Source organism: Rousettus aegyptiacus, unplaced genomic scaffold, assembly GCF_014176215.1.
Source record: "Rousettus aegyptiacus isolate mRouAeg1 unplaced genomic scaffold, mRouAeg1.p scaffold_m13_p_10, whole genome shotgun sequence".
Taxonomy (NCBI): Eukaryota; Metazoa; Chordata; class Mammalia; order Chiroptera; family Pteropodidae; genus Rousettus; species Rousettus aegyptiacus.
In genome coordinates, this window is record NW_023416285.1 from 92282274 (window position 1) to 92306454 (window position 24181).

Here is a 24181-nt window from a genome sequence, read left to right on the forward strand (position 1 = left end):
GTTTAGCCTTAGTCAGACAGAGACTCCGGGAAAGAAAAGAACAATGTCAGCAGACAGAGTCTTGGTATGAGAACCTGCTTACCTCCATCACAGGACCCTAATATTAGTATTTCTGAGGTTGCTATTTAGCCCCTGTGTAATTAATTAGATAACTGCCTATGTCAGAAAGCGGGTCCAGGCAGTAAAACTCATGGTCCTTAGAACAAACTACCAACCACTCCAGGTTAGGGAATCAATGATTTGAATTCCCTTGAAAACCAGTGGGGAAGGCGAAAGTGAAAAATTCTCCAGTAAGCTAGTCCAAGGACAAGACAGGGAGTGATATCTTTAGGCGCCAGCTCCCCCGCCCCCCAAAAACAAACAAATAACATTGCCACCAGGTGCAGATAATAAACCTATCTACCAGGCCCCGTTCGCTATAAGATTTAGGAGTTCCCCAGAAACAAGATATCTTTGTACTAGATGCTGACAGCTGACTTCTGCTTTTGTAATCGGCTTGCTTGCTTGATCAAAGACTCGAGCTACGGAAAGTATTCAGAGCCCCCCAGTGGCAATGGCTCAATCTTTTCTATGCTTGTCTCCAGACCCAGCACCTGGCAAGAGGCACAACAGGGGGGACGTATGAGGGCAGAGAGGTATTTACAGCAGAACGTGGTCACAGGTCTGTGTGAGCACAGCCACACAAGGGACAAGGACCCAGGGTCTTTTGGCGGCCACGAGGCAAGAGGCTCCGCTCTACAGTCTTTGGAGCACCTCTCCTGATTGAGTTTCAAGTCCAGTGGAAAGATATGCTATATAACTGTCTAGTTAGTCATTTGTTAATCAAAAGAAGAGCAGATTATTCAGAGTACTGGCACTAAGTGGGGACAACAGTGACCTCAAGGGACTATTTTGAAAATCTGTAGGAGTGCTTTTGTTGTTATCCCAATGACTGCCACCTTGGCGGTGTCAAAGACTTACAACACTTATAAATCCAACATTACTTATTTCATTATTTCTCCTATGGTAGTTGTGCCCATGCGTTTACATAATGAAATATATGTTTGTAACATAAATATTTTCATTTTTTCTTCTTTACAACTAGGATATTATATTGACATTTCGATATAATTTAACTAGTTAGGCGATTATATTATCGACAAATTTTATTTCTAGATAATAAGCAAGCAATGCAAAATACTTATTAAAAAGGGGGATTGTAAGTGTTGGGTTGATAACTCCTGGGCACCTGAAATGCCAATACAAAAATATCTGAATGGAAAAATCCTTTCTCACATTGCAAGGCAGAAAGAAAACAGGTGATAGTGGTGAGACATTTAAACTTAAGTTCACGGCCATAGCTACGTGAAAAATTTTTAAAATACTAAAGTCTATTTTAATGTTAAATGATATTCTTCAATGTAGGGACAAAGGGAAAACGAAAATCTATTGGAAATATTCCTGTCCTTCAAAACAAACTCAAATAAACCAGCATATTGCTTTGTCTTACTTGAGGTAAAAGAAACAGACTCTTTGTCCCATGACACTGCCCTGCAAGCCAAAGGCCATCTCTGCCATCTTTGATCTTTTGAGCTCGTACCTCTTTTATGATCCCTGTGTGCCTCGATTTTGCTTTTAGAATCTTCTGAAATTCCTCGGATTCAAGGTAGGCAAGCTGTTCTCTCCTTTTTTTCCTGGCAGGCTCCAATTCATCCTCAGCTAGAGCAAAAAGAGAAAGCATCAGCTGTTCCAGAGGACTTTCAGAAGCCAACATGCCCCACTGACTCAGCTTCCTCCCTTGTCTGTCTCTGCCCACCAGGCCCTTCAAACTTAATTTACCCCAACAGACACCAGGAGAGGAAGGCTCTTCAGAAGCGAGCTGGTGTGTGTGTGTGTGTGTGTGTGTGTGTGTAAGATTTGACTACTGGATAAAAATCCTTTTTTTCACTTTAAAATAGCAACGATTAGGATAACAGATAACAACAAAAATCCTATTGACAAATTGATGTCAAAATGACACTGTCAACTCCCGAGTTCTAAAAATGAAAATAGGGCAATTCAAAACAAAGGAATTCTACTTCTTTCAAAGTAAACTTTTATACTAATATATAGGTACAAAGATTCAATGAGCAATCCTTTTCTCAGGTTTTCAAATTGTACGTAATTTCAATTTAGTGTGATTTTAAAATATAATCGGTTCCAGTTGTAGGAATTCTATTTAGGTATTTTACCTAGAGGAGAGATAAAGGAAAACAACGGTTTGACCTCAGGGACACCGGTTGTAGTTTAAACATTTCCTTTACAAAGTTTTTCTTTTCTATTGTGAACTTTGAAATCTATAGTACCTTCAGGAGAAAATGTGGTGTTCTTTTCTACGCGTTCCTTCACTTCCAGGACATCATGGGGGTTGTTCGGCTTCTTTTTAATGCTGTTTGGGTCTGTTTTTATAAGAATCTGGCCTTTTGCCCTTAATTTAGTTATAGCGGCTAACTAGAAAAAAAGAGAAGGCAATAAAAATCTAAAAGATGAGATAGGCATCTGTAGCTCTTTCCAGATCTTAACCAATGAATTCTGGTTGCTCTTAAATATAAATTGGCAAAATACATCTTCATTTTACTTAGGATTATTATAATTATTAAAATTTAAACGCACGGGAGACAGGTCTGTAAGTTAGTAAACACTGGGGGTAATGTTGGTTAATACGATTATATAATTTTCAGGTGTACATTATAATTTGACATTTATATATTCTATTGTGTAATTATTGGGGTAACATTGGTTAATACAATTATATAATTTTCAGGTATAAATTAGTAAATAAAACCTCAGTTTTTAAAATGTCAGTAGTGTAACATGAGCTTGTCTGTAGGCTTTTAGATCCATAGTAGAACTACATAAACATTTTGGAAGTTTGTTTTATAATTAGACAGAATTAAGATACAATTTCAGCTTTGCCACTTACTACTTTGTAACTTTAGTTACTTATTTGTTCAGCCTCAGTTTCTACAATTATATAATGGAGATGATGGCCTTACCTATCTTAGAGTGAATGAAATGAGACAATGCACGAAAAGTATGTACCTGGACACAGAAAATAGCATGTATGCATATATCACAGGCACAGAGTAACAGTAATGAAGAGGTGCAATTATTACTGTGGGTACGGCATTGGCTTGTAGCTAGCCTTTGCCTTCTAGGTAGTTATAGCTGCTCCCAGAACAAAGTGAAGACAGTTTGACTTTGTTCAGGGTGACTCAGGGAGGGAAGTGGTGGAAGGTGCTGTGCTGAGCAGGTGGGGCTCTGAGCACCCCCAACTCTCACTTCAACCAGAGCACCTCAGCTTTTATGTCTAAGGCCTAGGATTCTGTGTAAGATTTCTTTTAAAGAAGTTGTCTTTAAACTTATCTTTTACAATCTTGCCTCAACAGCTCCCAGAATTTTTCCCCTAATGCCAGTGTCTCCAGTTGTAAAACAATACCTTCTCCTAGGCTATCTCCTTCAGCCTGACGAGAAACAGTATTGAGATAATAGCTAATTTTCTTAGATTAAATTAATAGCATTATGCTGACACCATTATCATTTAAAATCCCTTTGACTCCAATTATCATGATCAATAAATAGCTATTAGGTATCCACCATACTAACACAAAGGCTGAAACTCCAGCTATATCTTACGGAATGCAAATTCAAGCACTGAAGAAAACAGATACGAGTTACCTTTTTGGCTTCTGCTAAAGCACTTAGTTTTGGTTTTGGAGGCGGTGACTCATCAAAAAAGAGAACATCAGCTCCTTCCGAGATGCCTCGCCCCAGCTTGGGCGCCTGTGTGGCAGGGGTTTCTCTTTGCCTGGGGAATTCGGCCCCTGTTGCTGGAGATCGAGAAGGGGGCTGTTGAGAAGACGATGGCACAGCTGGGCTCGTGAGCTCACTTGAGCTTTGCAGAAATCTTTAAAGAAATAGGTAGTCACGAACAATGCGAGCACAAAATACACAGACTGAGAGATATAGGAAGGTCACCAGGTAACAAGTAGTTGTTAGTAAAAAATTTCCCTTCCTTGGGTAATAAATTCAGATTAGCACACAAGAAGAATGCTAGCTTCAGTAACTCTTCAGTTGACTGATTTTTCATGAAAAAAGCTCTGTTTTACCAATTTAGAACTGATTACTATTTTTATCAATTGGCTGTCTTGTGGCTCTCCGGCTCTCCGGTGGGGGCCGTCTATGGAACACAGCCCTGGAGGTGAGCTGTGGACTGTATTCCCAGCCCTCTGGTTAGCCTAGGACCTTCGGGAACACACCGAATCTCTCGGTATTTTAGTTTACTCTACTGGAAAGAGATAACTGCACGTGATGCACTTAAACGCCCTTGACAGAAAGGTTCTATAATTTGCAGTTTTAAGGACTATTTATATACAGTTTTAAGGACTATTTAAAAAAGACAAATGTCAGAAATCATCTAACCCAAACCTTAAATCTATTGATGAAGAAACTGGGGCCGAAAACCCTATTGTTCATAGCGACAGGCTCAGACTAGCACCAGGTAATCCCAGGTCAATATTCTTTTCACTACCACATACCCACTCTTGCTCCAGGCCGAGTTTCCAAATTGCCCATCTGTATCTTGCTCAAAGATATGTTTTACATGGCCAGCAAAATTCTAAGAAACTATAAATTATGCCTTTAAATTGACAGGTGCTTCTTTATTTCCCACAAGGTCCACAACTCCATATACACTTTTATGACCATGTCTATTTATGGCACTTGATGAATATCTCCACAGACAGCCCATCAGCACCCCAGAGGTCACTGCAAGGACTGGACAAGACACTGATGCAGCACATAGCCCGGCGCGGTACAGGTTAAGCATTTGCAGACAGCTCTTAGCACTATTTGGATAACTTGAGCTGAAGAATCTTTGATTTGTTGACCTTCTGCATCTATTTCCATTTGATTTTGCCTCTAAAACGACTACTTTCAGTGCCTCATTATTATCATTTACCTGAACTGCAAAACCTCAGCCTGTAATTAAAAACCTAATAGTGGTAATACTAAGAAACAGGTCACCATGAGCTTTCCCCTTTCACAAAACCCATTTCAGATGTCATTCTTTTCTCTTTTCTGCAGTGATATTAATTACTGTAACCGGTACCGCTTGGTCCCAGGATTCACTAGCGTCAGAACCATGTAACTTTATTTAGGTTATATTAAAATTACTTTAACACTTTTGAAGTTAAAAAGGTAGCCAGCCATCTAAAATCTAGTCACATTTGTGAATTCTGTGGAGAATTCCTGAGATGAGTTACCCAAGCACGCCATGGTCAATGTTACTCTTACCGTTTCTCTATTTCTTCTGATCTCTTTTTCTTCATCTCCAACATATGCTGTTTCTGTTGCTTCAAGAGGGCTGATGCTGAGATGGACTGGAACACAGGTTTCGGGCTCCCCATGATCCCTAAAACACAAGCCACAGAATGAAGGGGTTCTGCGATGCCATGGGAACTCAGGTATGGACGTTAAGCAGGTATAAGCTGACTCTACCTGATGACTTGATTTTGGTCAAATGTTGTTTCAAGTTCCTGGCTCCAAACGTAGGCATGTCCATCAATTCCCTGAATTCTTCTGAGCAAGACAAGCTCTTCCGGGGTATTCCTTGGAACAAAGCAACATCAGCTTAAGAGGACCCAAAATTCAGACTGCTGGATGTCATGTGACTGATCAGTTTTTAAACTCTGCATTCATAACTTAGTTGTTACAAACGAAGTAGATGGCACACAAATAAAGACTCCTTAACCTCTAACATCAGACCAGCAGGACTGCAAGGATATGACAGGTACATCTTATTTTGAGTGATTAGAACACGAATACCTGCAGAGTCATTTCTGATATGCATTATGGGTAAAAACCTATGCTCGGCCTTGACTGCTCTGATAAACAGTCCCAAGTGCAGGGTAAAGGCAGCATCCGCCAACCTAGGCCTGTTTCAATGAAAGATAATGGATGAGTTTGACCAGGAACTATGTGATACTACCGATTTTAAGATTGGACGTTATGAGTTAGAACCAAATACATGAAGAAACCTTAAAAAATATCCTAAGCTAAGACACGGCCAAGATTAATAATATGCTGTTTTATCTTAAGATACCGCCAACCACCTCTGATTCCTTCAGCTTTGGTCACATCACTCACAAAGACTGCGATAAGTAGACATCTATAATGGAAGAGTATGATGACCTGTGACCATTTTCAATCTCAAAGAATAGACATTTAAGCCAGAGAAAGAAATGTAGTCTTGAAAACGAACTTACCAAGTTTTTGTTGAGTTTCCTGAATGATCAAGTCTGTGCCCTTCACAACCAGATTAGTCAGAGTGGTTTGAATCTTCTTTTTAGGAGTGACAGCTGCTGCACTGTAATAAAAAGTCACCCACCCCCAAAGAAAATCACTAAATTTTAGTGATTTTCTAACTAACGGTTTGAAAATAAATGAATTCTTCTGACGAGGTAAAGAAGGCACAGAAGAATTCATTTATTACAAACTGTTAGTTTTTCAAAGCAGCAGATAACTAGATTTGCTTGATACCACGGCTCTCAGGCGTAACTGGTATAAACGTTATATCGCAGATGTGAAATAGCAATCAACAAATTTGAGGACATCTGGAAGGACAATTTGGCAAAAGAAATAAAAAACATGCCAACCCTTTGATCAAGCAGGCTAGGAATTTATCTTTGAATAATTAAGGGCTATACAAAAACAGGATGTTCTCAGAAGCTTGTGAAAGAATGGAAACTCCAGTTAGGTTTATCTATGGGGAAGTGTTTACATAAATTATCATAGAGCCATGTGAAACAATACTATGTAGACACTAACAACAATACAAGTAAATATTTGATAAGGAAAGTAATTATTTTATGTTGAAAAAGGTTATAAAGTACAGGTATAGTATGAACTCATTTTATATTACTAAAAGTTTATACATATGGAAAAATAAAAACCACCTAGAAGCATATATACCAAGGAAGTAACATGTACATATTTTTAATTATGCATTATATTGCTTTTTGCAATTTGCAAAAATACAGAAATTATTTTAAATCTTAAAAATGTGTTTGTTATTACAAAACAGGCATGAGGTGAGAGCCCTCTTGCCCAATTTCTGTTGGACTGGGAACAAAATCTAACTTCTGGACCAACTATAGCTCCCTTGTGCTATCTGTCACATCCACAGATGGCTTTCCACAGTAGGGTACAAGGCCATTATCACCTACTTTAGGTCCTCTGTGGAGAGGCTGAGACTCCTGGAAGAGGCCAAGAAGACCTGCCGCCCACATTTGTTTGCGGGTGCACTGCATGTCTGTTCATTGAATTAAAGTGGATTCCAAGAGGTTTGCAACTTCACTCCAATAGTTGTGAGGGAAATGATTTAAAGGATGTCAATGCAATGATCGACACTCTTTCAATGGCCAAACAATCAGCCCTGATAAAGGCCTACTGCTCAGGTTAGAACACAAGCAGGAAGTGCGGGTTCTTTGTTAAAGACCATCCTGACATGACTTAATTTCTCCCTGTTCTATGGGTTTTCCTCTCCACCTGGAATAAAAGCTCTCATCTACCTTGTTCCAGGTGGTCAGTTATGAAAGATAATATCTGTACAAGTCTTCTAAGCCCACCACAGAAATGTGTAACTACTGAGTTTATTCTTTACAAGCCATTCAAGATCTTTTTCCCAAAAGCAGTCCAGGAATGTCTTACACTGAGGCTGCGTACGATGCTGAAGAAACCCCTCCGTAGTAAAAACCGTCCTGACACAGCCGCTCTCTCAGGCTGGTACCTCTGCGGGCAAACTTCTTTGGGATTCGTCCTCCAGAGAAGGTGGACTGCAAGTCAGCTCGCTTGGCACTGAGCTTCTTGTACTGGGCCTGGATGTGATACTGACAGTACTCACAGTCCTTCTGTAAAACGAAAGAGAGGCTGCTTAGGATCAGGGTAACAGGCACACAGTTCCTCCTCCCGGTGTCACGGGGCACCATTCTGCACGCAGAGCCCTCCCAATTGACCTCCAAGGCCATTTCCAAGGTGCTGCTATTCAGTGACTAAGGGAAAGGAAGTCTTCCTTTAAATTCCAATTAAAGCACTAGTCAGGTCAAAGAAAAAGCGATATAGTTCACTCCCTTTGCCCTCTTTATACAATCGAAATAAAATCAGCTTCTAGGATAAACCTTGAAAACATTATGCTGAGAGAAGTCAGACACAAAAGGTCACATATTGTATGATTCCTCTCACATGACATATACAGAACAGTAAGTCCACAGAGGCAGAAAGCGGATTAGAGGTCACCAGGGGATGCAGGTGGGGGAGGTGAGAAGGGGTCACTTACTGGGTGCACTGTGTTTTTATCAAGCAATGACATGGTTTTAAAACTAGAGAGCTGGTGGTTGCACAACAGAGTGAATATACTAAATATCACTAACATGGACGTTAAAAAATGGTTTATAGGTTTTTATGTGAATTTTACCTTTTACCTCAATAAAATTAAAAAAAAATAAAACAAAATCAGCTTCTAGTGAGATTTTTCTATTTCTCTGGTTGACTCTTGGACAACTTCTACCTCTTCAGTGACAGGAACAAAGAGAAACTACTACTGTTCTTTGGGGTGAGTCCTTAGATATGGTGACAATGACGGTCTAGCTCTTGTGTGGAGATCTCTCAGGTACTTCACTCTGAGACTTCTTTTTCCAACTATCTCCCTCCTATTTCCTGCTCACTAGTTCATCTGTTAGGCAGGAATGAGATGAAACCAAAACCTGTCACTTAATCCCTTCAAAGAGCTCTAAGATATACCACTTCTCACCCACTAGAATGACCATAATCAAAGACAGACATTAACAAGTGTTGGCTACATATGGAGAAACTGGAATCTTCACATACTTCTGGTGAAAATTTAAAAGCCACTTTGGAAAACAGTCTGGCAGTTCCTTAAAAACCTAAATACAGAGTCACTGTATGACCCAGAAATTCCGCTCCAGGTATATACCCAATGGAATCAAATACAGCTACACAAAAGCTTAGACATAAATGTTTATAGCAGCATAATATGTAATAACCAAGAGCTGGAAACAACACAAATGTCTACTTACTGATAAAAAGATGTGGTACATCCATATAACTATTATTCAACAATAAAAGGAATGAAATGCTAATAAATGCTACACCACGGATGAACCTAGAAAATACTAGGGTAAGTGAAAGAAACCAGGCACAAAATGCCACATATTGTACAATTCAATTACGTGAAATGTCCAGAATAGGCAAATCCATAGAGACAGAGGGTAGATTAGTTCTTACCAGGGGCTGAGGAAGAGGAGGTTGTGGGGGTGACTGCTAATGGGTATGGTTTTCTGAGGGGAATAATGAAAACATTCTGAAATTACATAGTGGTGAGATTTGCACAACTCTGAATATACTAAAAATTACTGAATTGTACACTTTTAAAAATAGAATTGTATATGTGAATCATGTTTCAATGAAGTTTTTTTTTTTTTTTTTAAAGCTCTAAGAAAATGTACAATGGAGTGAAAGTATAGACTGAAATTCATTATAATGTTTGATCTCTGGCTCTACAAAGAATGGATAAGAGAATGGTTGTTGGGAGTTAAAAATTGAGGGCAAACTCTGTTTCTTATGCCGCCTAGTCAGCTGGTAATAAAAGACGACTTTCTTAAGACGACTTTCCTACCCTCAGAATTTTAAACAGGCAATTATTAACCACACATTTAATTTTCTTACTTTGATGCTTTCTGTTATGTAGGAAACCCAGTGCCAAAGTGGTCATTACAACTAAAGTGTCTACAGTCTATTCCTATTAGTTTCCTTCTTTAGCAGAAACCATCCTAAACAAGGCTGAAACCAACCAAATTCACAATCTGTGTACACGGTTGTCCATTCTTCTTCTTTGCTTTACAGGTTCCCAGGTCAAGAGCTTCACCCATAATTAAGATCTTTTGAGGATGATCAATAGATAAACACACCTGTAGAAAAAAAGTGGAGTGGAAGTTAAAAGCAGACAAAGCTATGGCCAAGAATAAATAAAAGAATGGTTGGTGAGAGTTAAGAAGGTTTTATCGGTCTAAAGGAATTTGAAGCCAGTGCCTTATAAAAGTTTTAGAAATGAGAGGTGTAGAAGATACATTTAGTTCTCTACTCAATATCCATCCTGTGTCTTTGCTATCAGAATCTTGATTTTATTAGGGCCAGGAAACGTTGTGCATAAGGTAATGGACTCTGTTCCCAGTTTTCCCAGCATTCCATATAGTAAGCAACAGTCATATGCCTATATTCTGGACTATGAGACTGAAGTAGGAGGTGGTAGGGAAGGTTGCTAGGAAAGCTTTGCGTTCCTGATAAAAGCAGACAGAAAGGCTGGCTCACTTTCTGCCCTGAATGGAGATGCGATGGCAAGAGCTTCAGTGCCATCTTGTGACCAAGAGGAAAAGGCTGAGATTTACAGACACTGGACCTGACATCACTACATTTCCTATGTCTGAATTTTTTTTATTATGTAAGAAAAACAAACCCCACTGTTTACTGTTAAAAGAGTCTGCAGTGAAGTTTTTCTGTTACTTGTAACTAAACACACTGGATCAATACATGAAGATTTGTTGCCATTCTCTGATAAAAGAATGAACGAAGAATGAAAAAACTTTGTCTTTCACTCTTTCTAACAGTAATAATCTGTCTACAACAAAGTGAAGCTTCTTGCTGGGTCAGATGGAAAAATGGTTTGTCTCCTTCACACTGTATCTAGATTTACAACTTACTAGTCAATCAGCAGGCAGTACTGAAACTGTAGTGCTGCTTGAGACAGATGAAAAATTCACTTTGATTCTAAGTTGTACTAATGGAGCAAAGTCCCCTCAGCTATAAAACCTTGCCTTCTCGTTGTTGCCATGGAAATTTATGGAAGAGATCTAAGAACACCTGAGTGTAAGAGTTAAAAAAAACTCCAGGAATCTTGGAACTAATTTGAAAAGATATAACGAAAGAAGCACATTACACATTACAGTAGGTGAAAATTTATACTACTGATGGACAAGGGATGAAGAAACAAACAAAAAACCAAATTACTGAGGACATAGCAATATAAAAGCATGACTTACTACCTGAAGGAAGACCAATACAAATGTTTTTGACAGAACTTGACTTAAGTTGCAAAGACCCTCCCCCATGAAATCACAGACACAGATTCTTACCTCCTCTGAACCATCCTTCGGCTTCATGGGGTTAGCGTTGAGCAGCCCTATGACGGTACCCTGCTCAGTCTTCCAGAGTTCTCTGTGAACGTCTCCAAACAAGAACAACGACACATACCGTGTCAGGTCACGAAGATCGTTCAGTCGCCAGATGCTGAATGTTTTTCCCTGGAACGAATATTCATTCTTAATTTTAATAATTTTTGTACAATGAGTTGTACTGTCTCCATTTATGATTCAAGTATTATGTTGTGGGAAAATATATAAGTATCCACATTTAGATATTTTTTTAAAAAACATAATAATTCCAGTATAATTCCAGTAATATTGAATTAAGCTATTTCACAGAAGCATCCTAGGATGGTTTACAGGTTATGGTGAGCTATATAATATAATCCACCTTGAATATATAATCATCAGAATGTCTGTTAATGATAAATTAATCCTCTCTCTAGGCTTTAGTATAACCCTTCTCACTTTAGAGGTGATGAAAAGCAAGCCAGTAGCAAAGTTGTTACTGGAGTCTCTAATTCTCAGGTCTAAATAGTCAATGGCATAGCATTGCCATTCTAATCTGACTATACATACGTGCATAGACACACATGTACATACACAATCTTAAAAGGTCAAGAGGAAATTGGGACACTCCCACTTAATAACTTACTAATATAAATTTAGTAAATATATTATTTGTCACTGATTAATACATTATTAATATTAATAAGGTTTCAGCTCTATACTTCTAAATCTTGGCTTAGAAGAAAAACAAAAGCATCATTAAAAAAACTGGTAGTATATAACTGTAAAATTTCAGAAGTATTATTGACTATCTGAAGAAATGCAACTCAAAGTGCTGACCACTTATAATATGAAAACCTTTCGCATTTAGATATTTTTTAAAAAACAAAATAACTCCAATAATATTGAATCAAGCTATTTCACAGAAGCACCCCAGAGTGGGTATGGTTACAGGTTACAGTGAGCTATTGCCTGAACTCAAGTATTACAATTATTCTTCCATGGATTTGTACAATGCCCTTCTTGGAAGAGTTCAGATAAAATTTCCTAGCTATTATTTTAATGTCATCATGGCCAGTTGTGATGCAATTAAGAACTTAAATAAAATCCACTTGTTCACCTTTACCTCGACAAAACAGGGCTAGAGCAGGACTCATAATCTAAAACTCAACTCCTGGAGTTAGAGCTCATAAAAAAAATCTAGGGTTGGTCAAGATCTAAATTAGAGAGTCAAATCGGTATTGAGCTTGATTAATCATAACATTTTAGAGCTGGGAGAGATGTTCCCCATAATCAAAAGCCAGTTCCTTCATTTTGCACATAAAGAAATAAGGTCCTTAAAGAAAGGTTAATCGCCACCCAGCTAGTTAAAGGGAGAATGAGACTTAGAACCCAGGTTTCCTGACTTGCCAGGACACAAAATAATTTTCCTGCTATGCCTCAGTCAGCTGTGATTTTAAAACTTGTTAGATCTTTTCAACAGCCATCAAGTTAAATATACCATACTGTGCTGGCACAGGTCAGCCTTTCCAGAACTTCCAAGACTGACGTCTCATACCTAGTAAGGCTCTCTCAAAGGGTCTGTGAGCCCAGTCTCTTTGATCATCTACTCCCTTCTTCTACACAGGGGATTACAGTATCACAGAGGTAGCCCTGTGTCACCAAAAAACAATAAGAGAAATGCAATACTCACAGGGCATTCTTTACACTTATCTCCCTTGGATACCAGCCAGTGATGATGTAACAATTTGAGAACTTAACAATTATTTCAAAATAAAATACTGACAGGCTTTGGGTTAACAAATCAGGAACATGAATCCATACTGCCAGTCTGTGATGAAACAGTAAAGAAATCAATAAAATAGCTTACACTGTTACAGCTCTGTGGAGTGACTTTCTTCACTATAACCCCAAATGTCACCCAGTCTATTTCTTCAACCTTTTCACTTGTTATCTTTTCCTTGAGCTGAGACAGTCTGATCAGTTTTCGACCAATCATTTTCTTGTTCATTTCTGTGGAGGACACTCGAGGCCGTCTGTGTCAAAAAACCATTAATTAGAGATTATCTGGCATTGTAGCAGGTTGGTTAGAAGAGGTATTATGGGTAGAAATCTCTAACGTCCTGTTCTCAGGGAGGTTTAATTATGTAGTTTGGACAAAGCGCACATTTTTATAGCAGATTAATGAGAATATTTTTAAAGCTAGGTTTGCATTTCCTTGGATATACAACTGGAGTTTATACAGAAAATCAGATCACAAATTCTTTAAGTTACAGATTCTAAGTTATAATATCCTTTTAAAAATAATTTTTTTGACTTTAATACAAAACCATGAAATAAGATTTAAATTTCATCAGTTTCAAAAGAATTTCACAGGTTCTACTATTTCTAATTAGATTTTATTTTAAAAAACAGATTTTCGCATAATAAAGGTTTGAATCTAGCTTCAATTCATATATTCTTGTTTCTAATGACTGGTCAAAACCTGGTGAATTTGCAAATTGTTTTTCTTTAGTCGAATGTTAATATCTGTTGCATGTTTGATCATATTATATATTCAAGGGTAAGACAAAACAAACATGCCTTTTGATTCTTTCGGAAGTCTTCTGGAATAGGAAGCCCTAAAGCTAACTTTGAACAACGAAGAATATTTTGGAGAAATCCTTCTCTTTGCCTGATTTCTGTGAGTTAATATGTTACTATCCTTCAGAATAATTTTATGGTCTGAGGTTCAGATATAACAATTATAGAGACTCAAAAAATTCTGGCATCTCCTGAATTTGTAGGACAATCAGTAGCTTTGGCTCAGCAGTTTTAGCTTGGTCTACCTCCATTTAATTTGTATGTGTATAATATTTGCATCTTAAATATCTTTTATTATCCACAGGGAGTTTCGCCTAGGAACTGGTTAGGGAAGGCAGTGTCATCTCAAGAAGGGTGTATTTATCTCAAGAAAAAACCTCGAAGCCCCTCAATGAGCTTTTACTATATCCCATCCCTCAGACTCTGTCTCAAATGTAATAAAAATATTGAATTTTTTTTTTTTTTTTTTTTTTTTTACACATTTTGGAGAGTACTGAGTCTTAAAACACTTCTACTCTATCACTGCACCTACAGTACCATACTGTCGTGTGGCAGCTACTTATTCTTGCCCTGCTTAATAATATACAGTTCAAGAGCTTGGCAGTTTTAGTTTAGATTGACGAGGGTTAGGGTTTTTAGAGGGGGTACACTTGGCTACAAAGACGGACTATATCAAAAGCAATCCAGTCTCAGAGTGAAGATTATGGCTCTGCCCTGGGCTTTGAGAGAAGTAATGATGGAGGTGTAATGTAGTGGTACAGAGCACAGAGGATTAAGAGTTCTGTCTTTTCACCAAACTGATTCTGGGATTTATTCTTATTTTAACTGAATATCTTAATTTTTCCATGTAATAGATGCAAAGAATATTAATTTGCCTTAAAAGTTATTAGGAAGAAAAAGAACATAGCTATTTTTATTACCTACCACCAATTACAAGATACTATTATCCTGGTTAAACTGTATATAAACTTTCTGTATTTAAAAATAATTTCTCATTGTTTGTCAGTTTCTAATTAAATATACTACGTCCATTTCCTTTTATGTATATCTTTACATATATAAACAAGAAAAAGTCTTCCTTCAACATTTTACATGCAAATGTACTGAATCATACCCTATGCTTACCGCCAACTTTTGTCAAGTTCCAAGAGCTGATGGTGTTATGTGGATCTGCTGTACAAATACCTATTTCTAAAAGGCTCAGCCCTCGGGAAGGGGTAAGAGGCCTCTGGGAATGTGAGCAGAGGGTGGGGTGTGGGGCAGGGAGATGCCAGTTACTGACCTGAGCCTCAGGCCGGAGAAGGCTTCCACGGAGACTGGCTCAGCTGTTTCCCCAGAACTGACAGGAGTCTGTGCACCCTGACCTCTAGTCACCCCAGTAGGCTTGTTCCCAGGAGTTGTTCGGAGTGGTTGCAACGGCACAGCTGTCATCCTTGAAGGTGAGCTTTTAGGGTCTAGAAAATGAACATAAAACTTAAGTGCAAAGGAAACCACACTGATAACTACAACTTTTTAATGGAACTGTTGCTTTTTTAATCAACACATACAATAACCAACTCTTGAGAGAACGAAGGAAGCCCACAAGAGCATTTCTGTGCTACCCTCGGAATCTCTGCAGTGTAGTCGGGAACAACTTTCTGCAGTGATATAAATGTATTATATTGGTGCTGTCCAATGTAGTGGCTACCAGCCACATGTGGCCCATCCATCACTCAAAACTGTGTTTCTAAGAAAAAGAATGCCAATTTAATTTAACCTAATTCAAATTTTAATGACCCCACACGGCCTGCGGCTGCTGTACTGGGCAGTGCCATGCTGAGACATGTACGGAGCATTCACCGTGTGCAGGGCACTGAGGGACCAAGAGCTCTGCTTCGGGAGTTAATACTTGGTGGGTATCTGTGCACAGATCACATCTCACCTGAAGAAAATCCGACATTTGTGCAGGGATCACATTTCACCTGAAGAATATCCAAAGTTCACTCCCCTCTCTTTTGTTTGTTTGTTTCATTTCGATCTGTTCTATTTTCTTTGTGGAATGGGGAGAGTTAGGGGGACCAGGCCAGTCTACTGACATGGTTACTTTTCATAATTTAGAAGTGTTTGATAATGCTCCTGGAGGTCAGAGAGTCTGGGTAGTTTCCTTAGTAAAATATTACCTTCTCTTAAACCAGATTTTTGTTTGGCCTCAGAGAGGCTTTAGGTCACTGCTCCCAAGCTAGGGGCCAGGGAAACCCAGGGCCTTCGGACTCTCTAGAGGCCATGCCCAGGCCACACTCCCTCAAAGCTGAACTCTGGAAGTTACTTAATAAAACACCAAAGTCCTAAAGGGATGGGCACTATTCATGAGTAGATACGTAACATATAAATTGTTGCCAAATAAATACAAACAGTCAGAGGCTGCAACTATTGCACCACATGGCAATGCTACTCAAAAGGGCCTTTTTGAACACATGTGGTCAATAAAATGTATTCTAAGCTATGTTATCTCCAGACCATTCTGTCTTCCATCTTTCAAAGAATCATCATTTCGGCCAAAATAAGGCAGTATAACAAAATCAATACATAGAGCTTATAAATCTTTTTCATTTTATTTTGTGTCCATAATATATGTGTATTGAAATAGGCTTTTATTTGACCATTCTGGGCTCCTGGCAAAAAAAGCCTCTCCTAAAGAATTGATCCTCTCGTTTAATACAACGTGGTTTTAAACAAAACGTGACCACTTTATGAGGGAATCTGTACCTCAGTCGCATGAGCATGAAGATTCAATCTCTAGATTGCTAGCATGAGAAATCAATCCGGTGGTTATACTTACTACAGTTCAAGTCAACTGCAGGACTATTGGGTTAAAAAAAATCTAAAACCATTAAGGATCCCCCCCCCCCCCCCCAGAGCCAGGGCAGTGAGAAACCAGGAGCTTCCAGGACCATACCTGCAGGTGAAATCTTTGGCATCCGAGCCACCCGTTTGGTTTTTGGTACAGCAGGGATGTCAAGCTCTGCAGAAAAGCAGGTTGATTCCTGAAATCTCTGAACTTTCTTCTCCTTAAGAGGTGGACGTGGAGACTTATCTAGATGAAAAGTAAAAGAAATTAAAGAAATTTTAGAAAGGTGCTCAACAGCTGTTTCACCAGGTACTGGATGCAAAAGTATATTTACAATTTCTTAATAACAGAAACACATAGTATTCCTAGAATTCCAGTCTGATTACCAGCTGATTTCTGTGGACGGGCTGGACTTGCAGGCTGTTTAATTGTTGCCATTTTTAGCTGTTCTTGTAAGGACTTCATTTGTTCTTGCAACTTCTTTAATTCATCTAAGGAAAAAAAAAATTGCCTTAAGAAACAGACCAGAGGAAATGTTATACATGATAAAAAGTGCTGGACTTATTTTTGGTGTCCACCCATCCCCCTAAAACCTTGAGATCTACAATATAATCACATACTGAGAACTCATGATTAACTTTTGTACTTCAAAGGGGTCTCCTTAGAGAAATAAACTTCATCTTTCTAGTAATCAAGCCTTTAACACCAAAGCTAGTTATGAAGTTGTATTACAACAAATGCCTGGTGCTGAATTAGAACATGCCAACCACTGAATTTTAATTCTCTCTCTCTCTCTCTCTCTCTCTCTCTCTCACACACACACACACACACACACACACACACACACACACACACGAAGATGCCAGGAATAAAAAAAAAAAAAAGGGCACTCTTCAAGGCTTCTCTTTGGGAATGATCTCCTGCACGAATAGAGTGCAAAGTAGCTTTATACTCGTCTCTGGCCCCACATGTATATAAAGCCCAAAGTAATATTTTCCTGGAATAAGCATGAAAAGTGTTAAGAGTCTTTCTGTGAAGGGTCAATTATAGCGGGCTGTCACAGATATAAGGGACCTTTGTATGCTAGAATGCTTGCCTTAAAAAAATGTATGATCTACTGAGACAATTTTTTTCACAATATCACTTATCTCTACCCTTGCCACAGTAGCTATCCTGCTGAAAACTGTTAGTCTGGTGGTCTTCATCTAGTCTAGCATAACGAAATGAGAGAATGCAAGTAGTGAAGGCACCTTGCAACTCTTCATTAGTTTTCTCTTCACTGTAAGCCGGAGCAGGGAGGACTCTGCTTTTCGTTGACTGCAATGTAGGAACTTCTTCCTCATCTGTTAAGTCCCCCATATCTCCAAAAAGAGTGGCTAAATTTTCCTTTTGGTCTTCAGTCTTTTCCATTTCTTCGTCAACAGCCTCCTCTGTGTACGATTCGCCATCACCATCAGCATCAAAGAGCTCATCAAATGAGTCAGATTGACCATCATCCTGGGTTGAGGAGTGGCTCTCTTCTGGAGGACAATCCAAGGCTGACTCATTCTCCTCCAGCAGTGCCGTCAGCAGAGACAGTTCATCTTCCTCCACTAGAGGAAAAAGAAGAAAAAGGAGAGCAAGTAAGCTTACCTGAGAAAAACTGCTAATGACAAGCATTGTTAAGACATTCAACACTTATAAGGCAATTAAAATGACTGAAGATTCACCACTTTGCCTGGTATAATTATTGGTCTTATCTCAAACTCCCCTTTCTAAAAGACATCAGGTTAAGAAAGAAGGCACTGACATCAGCTCAGTGACCACACTGGGGCAGGCACTGGACTAGATATTTTTCCCTTCTGCCAATGAGATAACTTTCTGCAAACCAACTTCCAAGAAATTCAACCCACAAGGAAATAATCAAAGAACATGCTAAACGTACATGTAGGTCCTATATGCATATATTCCTTTTTTAATAGTTTGAGAAAGTTTTTAAAAATATAGGAAGATACAAAGAATTACATTAAAAGCACTCATACCCCATCACCCAGAATAAGCCATTACTAACATTTTGTCAGGTTTTGGGCCTTTACATGAAATAATTTTTAAAAAACATTTCAAACTTAAAAAAAAAAACATACCATGCTAAAAATCTTATCCCAACTCTTTACCACTGCCTTGAAGCCCCACTGCAAACACTAACATAATTTGAGTATAACATTCTAGTCCATTTTTCATATGCTTAACAAAAATATATAGGTATTCGTAACCAATACAAAATATTTAGTTGTTTAAAAATCATTTACATAAATTATTTCATAACATATGTATTACTCTTTACCCTGGTTTCATTCGACATCTCATTTAAGATAGATTCAAATCAAAACATACACTTCAGTTTATTTCTTTCAATTGCTATATAGTAAGGAGTCCATGATAAGACTGTATCACATTTTGCTAATCCACTTTCTGATAAAGGACATATGGGCTATTTCCCATTTTTTCACACTACAAACTATGCTGCAATCGTGTATATACCTTCTTGCACATGTGTAAGAGTTTCTTAGGAATACATATCAGAAACCAAATACTTGGATTGTCAGGTATGCACAACTTCACTAGATATTGCCATATTGTTCTCAAAGTGGTTGTACTCTTACTAGCATTGTATAGAAGTACATTTTCTCGTCATCCGATTTTGTGCCAGTCTGATGGATGATTTAAAAAGGCAGCTCATGGTTCTGATTTGCAATTCCAGGATTACTGGTGAGGTAAAGAACAGCTTGTGTTTATTAGTCAGTTGGATTTCTTCTGTCTTTTTTATTTACCTTGCTAATTTCCCTCCTATTTTGGCATTATTCCTTTATGAAATCGGAGGCCTTTAAAGAAAAAATGTAACAGATATTTGATCTACTTCCCTCACTGGAAAGACAGGGGCTGAAGTCCTGACAGGGTGGTGGCCTGTTCAGGATTGTGTGGTAAAACAGGTCAGCGCAGGAGCCTGGGTTAGAATGGAGCTCTCTAGATCAGGAAACCGGTCCACACCCTTCCCACTGCTCTACACTCCCTTACCAGACAGAAAAGAGTCAAACTCAAGGCCCAGAATCTGATGAAAGGGTCTCAATCTTAAAGTCAGAGGTTGCCAACGATTAGTTTGCTTAGTCCACAAAGACTCCAAGACTGCAGGGTGCAGCAAAAAAGAAGAGGCCATTGGGCTCCCTGTGCTCCTGGTGAGATGGCCACATCCCCACAAGAGAGCCAAGAAGCATTTCTCTCTCTCTCTGTCTCTCTAACAACTCCTCACTCTTCTGCTTCTCTCTCATGCCCTCATGTTTCTTGACAAAATCTTTTTTATAGTGACATGTGTTGTTATTAAATAAAAAATAATAATAATATATACAGAGTGATACAGGAATTATCCCTCAGGTCTAATTCAGTTTTAAAGGTCTGTAATAAACTAATAAAGTGCTGACTGCAGTGGTCATCCACGTTAAAGGTAGCTTATCCTACTCCAAGAATACGTTATCTTTTCCATATTTATCTTATGGCCAATTTTTTCATTTATAATTCACTGTAGTTTCTATGTACTTCGGTCTTTATATTATTTCCACAATTCTATGAATGTTGAACTTGGGAAAATCTTAACCCTGATTAAATCCAATAGACTACCACTTCCTTCCATGCCTGCAACCCAACTGGTGAACTTTCCTGGAAAGACCACCATACTGACTGGTTTAACTTTAAATATATACTAGCCAAGAACAGATGGACATTCAACAATGCTTTAAAATCCCCACACTTCCCTCATAAATTTGCCTAGCTTTTCTCTTACCACTTCATACAGTCTCTCCTCAAATCGATGTGCCTCCCCTTCCTCTTTACTCTTAGCTGATGATCTTACCTCACATTTTATAGGGGAAAAAAAAAGAAAAAAGGAAGCAATTAGATTTCATCATCTTTCACTAGCAAATCTGAACATAAAGTCTCTGCTTTCCCTCCTGTTGACAATGGATGAAGTGTTTGGTCCTATTTTTGGTCAATTTCCCCATTTATGAACTGAATCCCAGTCCTCTCAGCTCAAGGATTTTAGCCTACAACCACCAGTGTGCACACTCCCTCTCCTTTTCTCTCTCCCCTACATCACCAATTTTTCCATTTTCTGGAGCATTTCTCTTGGCATACAAACTCATTCCAGTATTTTCCATCTTACCAACTAATAGATATTTCCCTACTTATTTGTTGTTATTATTTTATTCTCTTTACTAGAATGTAAGCAAATGTTCTTCAACAGTGTATCTCTAGAACCAGGAAATGTTTTGATTTCATCTACACTGGATCAAATTGTGAAACCATGTCAACCAAATGAAGTTTTATTAGATACAATGATTTCTTAGAGAACACATACCCATTTACCACTTATTTTCATTGACCATCCCATAGCAAAAAGTTATACTTTGTATTACAAAAAGCACCCTGTAAGTCCATGATTATAGGGAACAGGAAAACTATCATTATACCGAAAGTGTAATCAATTTCACATATTATCATATTGTGATGAATTTCAACATTTAGTCCTTTTTTTTTCCAAAAGGCAGGTATAATAAATGTGGATTCTTAAAAAAATACATTTTCAGACATGAGCTCAAACACACAAGAAAAAGAATGCGTTTTATTTGTTATTGTCCCTTTATAGCCAGTACCATCAGTTTTGTGTGGCTTCCTGGCCAAGCTCAGCTAATTAGAGCAACATCTCTTTACTAAGTAAATATTTTGCACACATCCCTGCAAAATGAACAAAACTAGAAAGGACTATAAGAATTTAAGTCAAATCTAGACTAAAACTACTTCAATAGGTTTCAGTATCAAATGCGAGCTCTGAAGTCAGACTGGTTGGGTTCAAATCCCTGCTCAGATAGTTTCACTTGTGACAAGTTATTAAACATTGGTCTTTGTCTATAAAATCGGTTGCTGTAGGATTAAGTTAGTTAATATAATTAAGGTTCTTTGTGAGCAGTACTTGACACATTGTACACAGGTCAACCATCATTATCATGAAAGACAGTCACTGTTGCCAGGAGGAGAAATCCCACCTGATTTAAACAAGTAGCATCCAGTGACTGAAGTGAACCAGTCAGACAATATTTGAGGGTAGGGTAGCTATTTTCACTATTTTGCAAGCAGAATAAATAACAAGTGCACACACAAAATGGTGGTTTTCCAAAAACAAAGAAAAACTGAGAAAACTGCCAGGACTTACCATCCATGTTGTCTTGGGAACAGTAGTGAGAAAGAACTTCAAAGGAGGATCAGGTGCCCAGGAGACAGGAGTAATGCAGTATCTTGGCTGTGTAAAATCATCATTAGAAAAGTCACCCTTGATTCTCTCACTCTCATATTGCATATCCAACAAATCCAGAATCCTACAAATCCTAGGGGCTCTAACTGTAGAATTCATCCAGAATCTGACCACCCCCACCCCCAATACCATCTTCCTCCTGGTATGTGAGCAGTCCCCTTTTTCTTGTCTTCAAACTATGGTTATAGAAACTTGGGTGTGGTACAGAGGCGTCTATATACTAGATTACATGGATAAGACAAATGGTGAAGAGTATTACTGCCTTATCTACTGGGGAATCTGCTGGACTGTAAGCTCTTTGAGGGTTAGGCAGGAAGAAACCATTTTGTTCATTTCTATAACCAACCACTCTTCCCACCCAAGTAAACCCATGCATCTTATCCTCACATCTAGGGCCAACCAACAAGTGCTGTGGGTTCTAGCTGTACAATACTGCTCACATCTTCCACTTCTCACCAACTTTATCACCAAAAGCCTAGTCTGAGCCATCAATCTTTTGCTCTGACTACTGCATTAGTTTCTTGTATTGGTCTCTTTGACCCTCTGCAATCTATTTACCAAACACAACGGCAATTTTTCTTCCCTCAATAATCTTTTAGGAGCATGGTATTCCTTTAATAAAAATTTTTTAATGATTCCATTGCCCTTAAAACAACATTTACAAAGCCTATGAGGCAACGGATAATCTCTTGCCTCCTACTTCCTCATTTTTTCCAAAGGGCCACTCCACCTATCTCTCTCTACCCACCCTCCAAACATGTTCCACCAAGATACCTGCTTTCAACTTCTTGAATACACTCAGTGCTCTCAGGCCTCAGGCTCTTTGGAAAGTTGTCCCCTAGCTTTTTCTCATCTTTGAGCCTCTGCTTAACTTTCAGTTGTTCTGAGCCTTTGCAGACCACCCTATCTATCCGCGAGGCCCCACAGACACCCTCTCATTTCTCTCCCTTTTCAGGACTTTAGTGCATATTCCACTATCGTTTATTTAACTGTTACCTTGTTTGGATTATAAACTACACAGGGCATAAGCATGTGTTTGGGGCCCCGTACATGGCACGTACTCAATAATTATTAGTAAATCACAACTTTTAAAAAAATAAATGAATGAATAAAAGAAGACCAAAGTCATGCATTTGACAAGCGTTTTAAAAGGTTACTTTCAAAAAGAAGAAACTGAGTAATCGGCACTTCACGATGAATTTCAGTAGTGCCCCACAACTCTTCAGCCCTCAGACCTCTCCGGCCGCTACTGTCGGGGGCTCTCCCGAGGCCGCCTGGCTTCCGACTCACCTACCGGAGCGCCAGCCGGCTCCGCGCTTGTCGCTCTCGGAGCTCTCTAACCTCTCTCCCCTCTCCCCCGCCGCCCAAGGGCCACCCACACGCCCAGGTCCCGCTTCTTACCCGGCTCTGCTCCCCTTCACTTTCTACAGCAAAACGCGCCAACATTCCAACTGGACTCCACCCCCTCCTCTGACGTCAGACGCACGCCGGCTCGGGGCCGCGCTGATTGGCTTCGTCAGAGCTCTAGCGGAAAAGACCTAGGGAGAGGGCGCGATACCATCCTTGCGTAGAGCAATCTGATTGGTTCACGTGACCTGGCGCCCTGCTTGTTGGGGCGAGCGAACTTCCGGTTCGCGAAGCCCTGGGCTCCCTTAGGTAAAAAGTAGTGTTCTGGTGCCCTCCAGCGCCGCGAAATGTAAGTATTTCTGTATGGTATTTTTACCTGAAGTCAGTCAGAACTCAGTTCCTAACACCCTCTGGGACCGTCATCTAATCTCGAGACTCATTTTCTCTTTCTTGCCTCAGGTGTTAATAGGTTTTAGACAAAGACTTGGTCCGTACTCTAGGGATTTACAGTCTAATTTGGGAGATGTGAGATACACGTAAGACTAAGGTGAGCACCACCAGTCTTGCTGGAGAGAAGGTAACAGAGGAGACAAAGTAGAAACATTAAAATAAGCGGGTAAAATGAATTGTGTGGAAAATGATGAACGCCAGGTCAAGAACTTTCTTCTACAAGCAGTGACGAGACCATGTTTGAACAGGTGAGGGAGGAAGGTAGAGGTATAGTAGCAAGGTGTCGCGTAGTGCTTAGACTCTGGAGTTAAGACTGAAGGATTTTTAACTGCCACATACTAACTGTGAAATTGTGGGTAAATTACTTCACCTCTCAGTGCCTCAACTTACCTG

The 24181-nt window shown here is 39.1% G+C and overlaps 1 protein-coding gene across 2 annotated transcripts in view; it reads right to left on the reverse strand.

The window, feature by feature from the left end:
• The window catches only part of MCM10 (minichromosome maintenance 10 replication initiation factor), a 36587-nt gene extending 13101 nt beyond the window's left edge, over positions 1 to 23486 (reverse strand). The window contains exons 1-17 of one of the 2 annotated variants that reach the window (XM_036228181.1): positions 23393 to 23486; positions 21893 to 21979; positions 20468 to 20536; positions 17904 to 18245; positions 17040 to 17144; positions 16762 to 16899; positions 15109 to 15280; positions 13114 to 13279; positions 11226 to 11393; positions 9888 to 10004; positions 7729 to 7928; positions 6285 to 6385; positions 5518 to 5628; positions 5314 to 5431; positions 3697 to 3925; positions 2325 to 2469; positions 1580 to 1698 (exon numbers count right to left, since the gene is read on the reverse strand). In XM_036228181.1, the coding sequence (XP_036084074.1) occupies positions 1580 to 1698; positions 2325 to 2469; positions 3697 to 3925; positions 5314 to 5431; positions 5518 to 5628; positions 6285 to 6385; positions 7729 to 7928; positions 9888 to 10004; positions 11226 to 11393; positions 13114 to 13279; positions 15109 to 15280; positions 16762 to 16899; positions 17040 to 17144; positions 17904 to 18063 (2049 nt within the window). In that variant the 5' untranslated portion in view covers positions 18064 to 18245; positions 20468 to 20536; positions 21893 to 21979; positions 23393 to 23486. The remainder of the gene's footprint in view (positions 1 to 1579; positions 1699 to 2324; positions 2470 to 3696; positions 3926 to 5313; positions 5432 to 5517; positions 5629 to 6284; positions 6386 to 7728; positions 7929 to 9887; positions 10005 to 11225; positions 11394 to 13113; positions 13280 to 15108; positions 15281 to 16761; positions 16900 to 17039; positions 17145 to 17903; positions 18246 to 20467; positions 20537 to 21892; positions 21980 to 23392) is intronic. The other variant, XM_016134421.2, reaches the window with a different exon arrangement.
• Between the last annotated feature and the right edge of the window lie 695 nt (positions 23487 to 24181).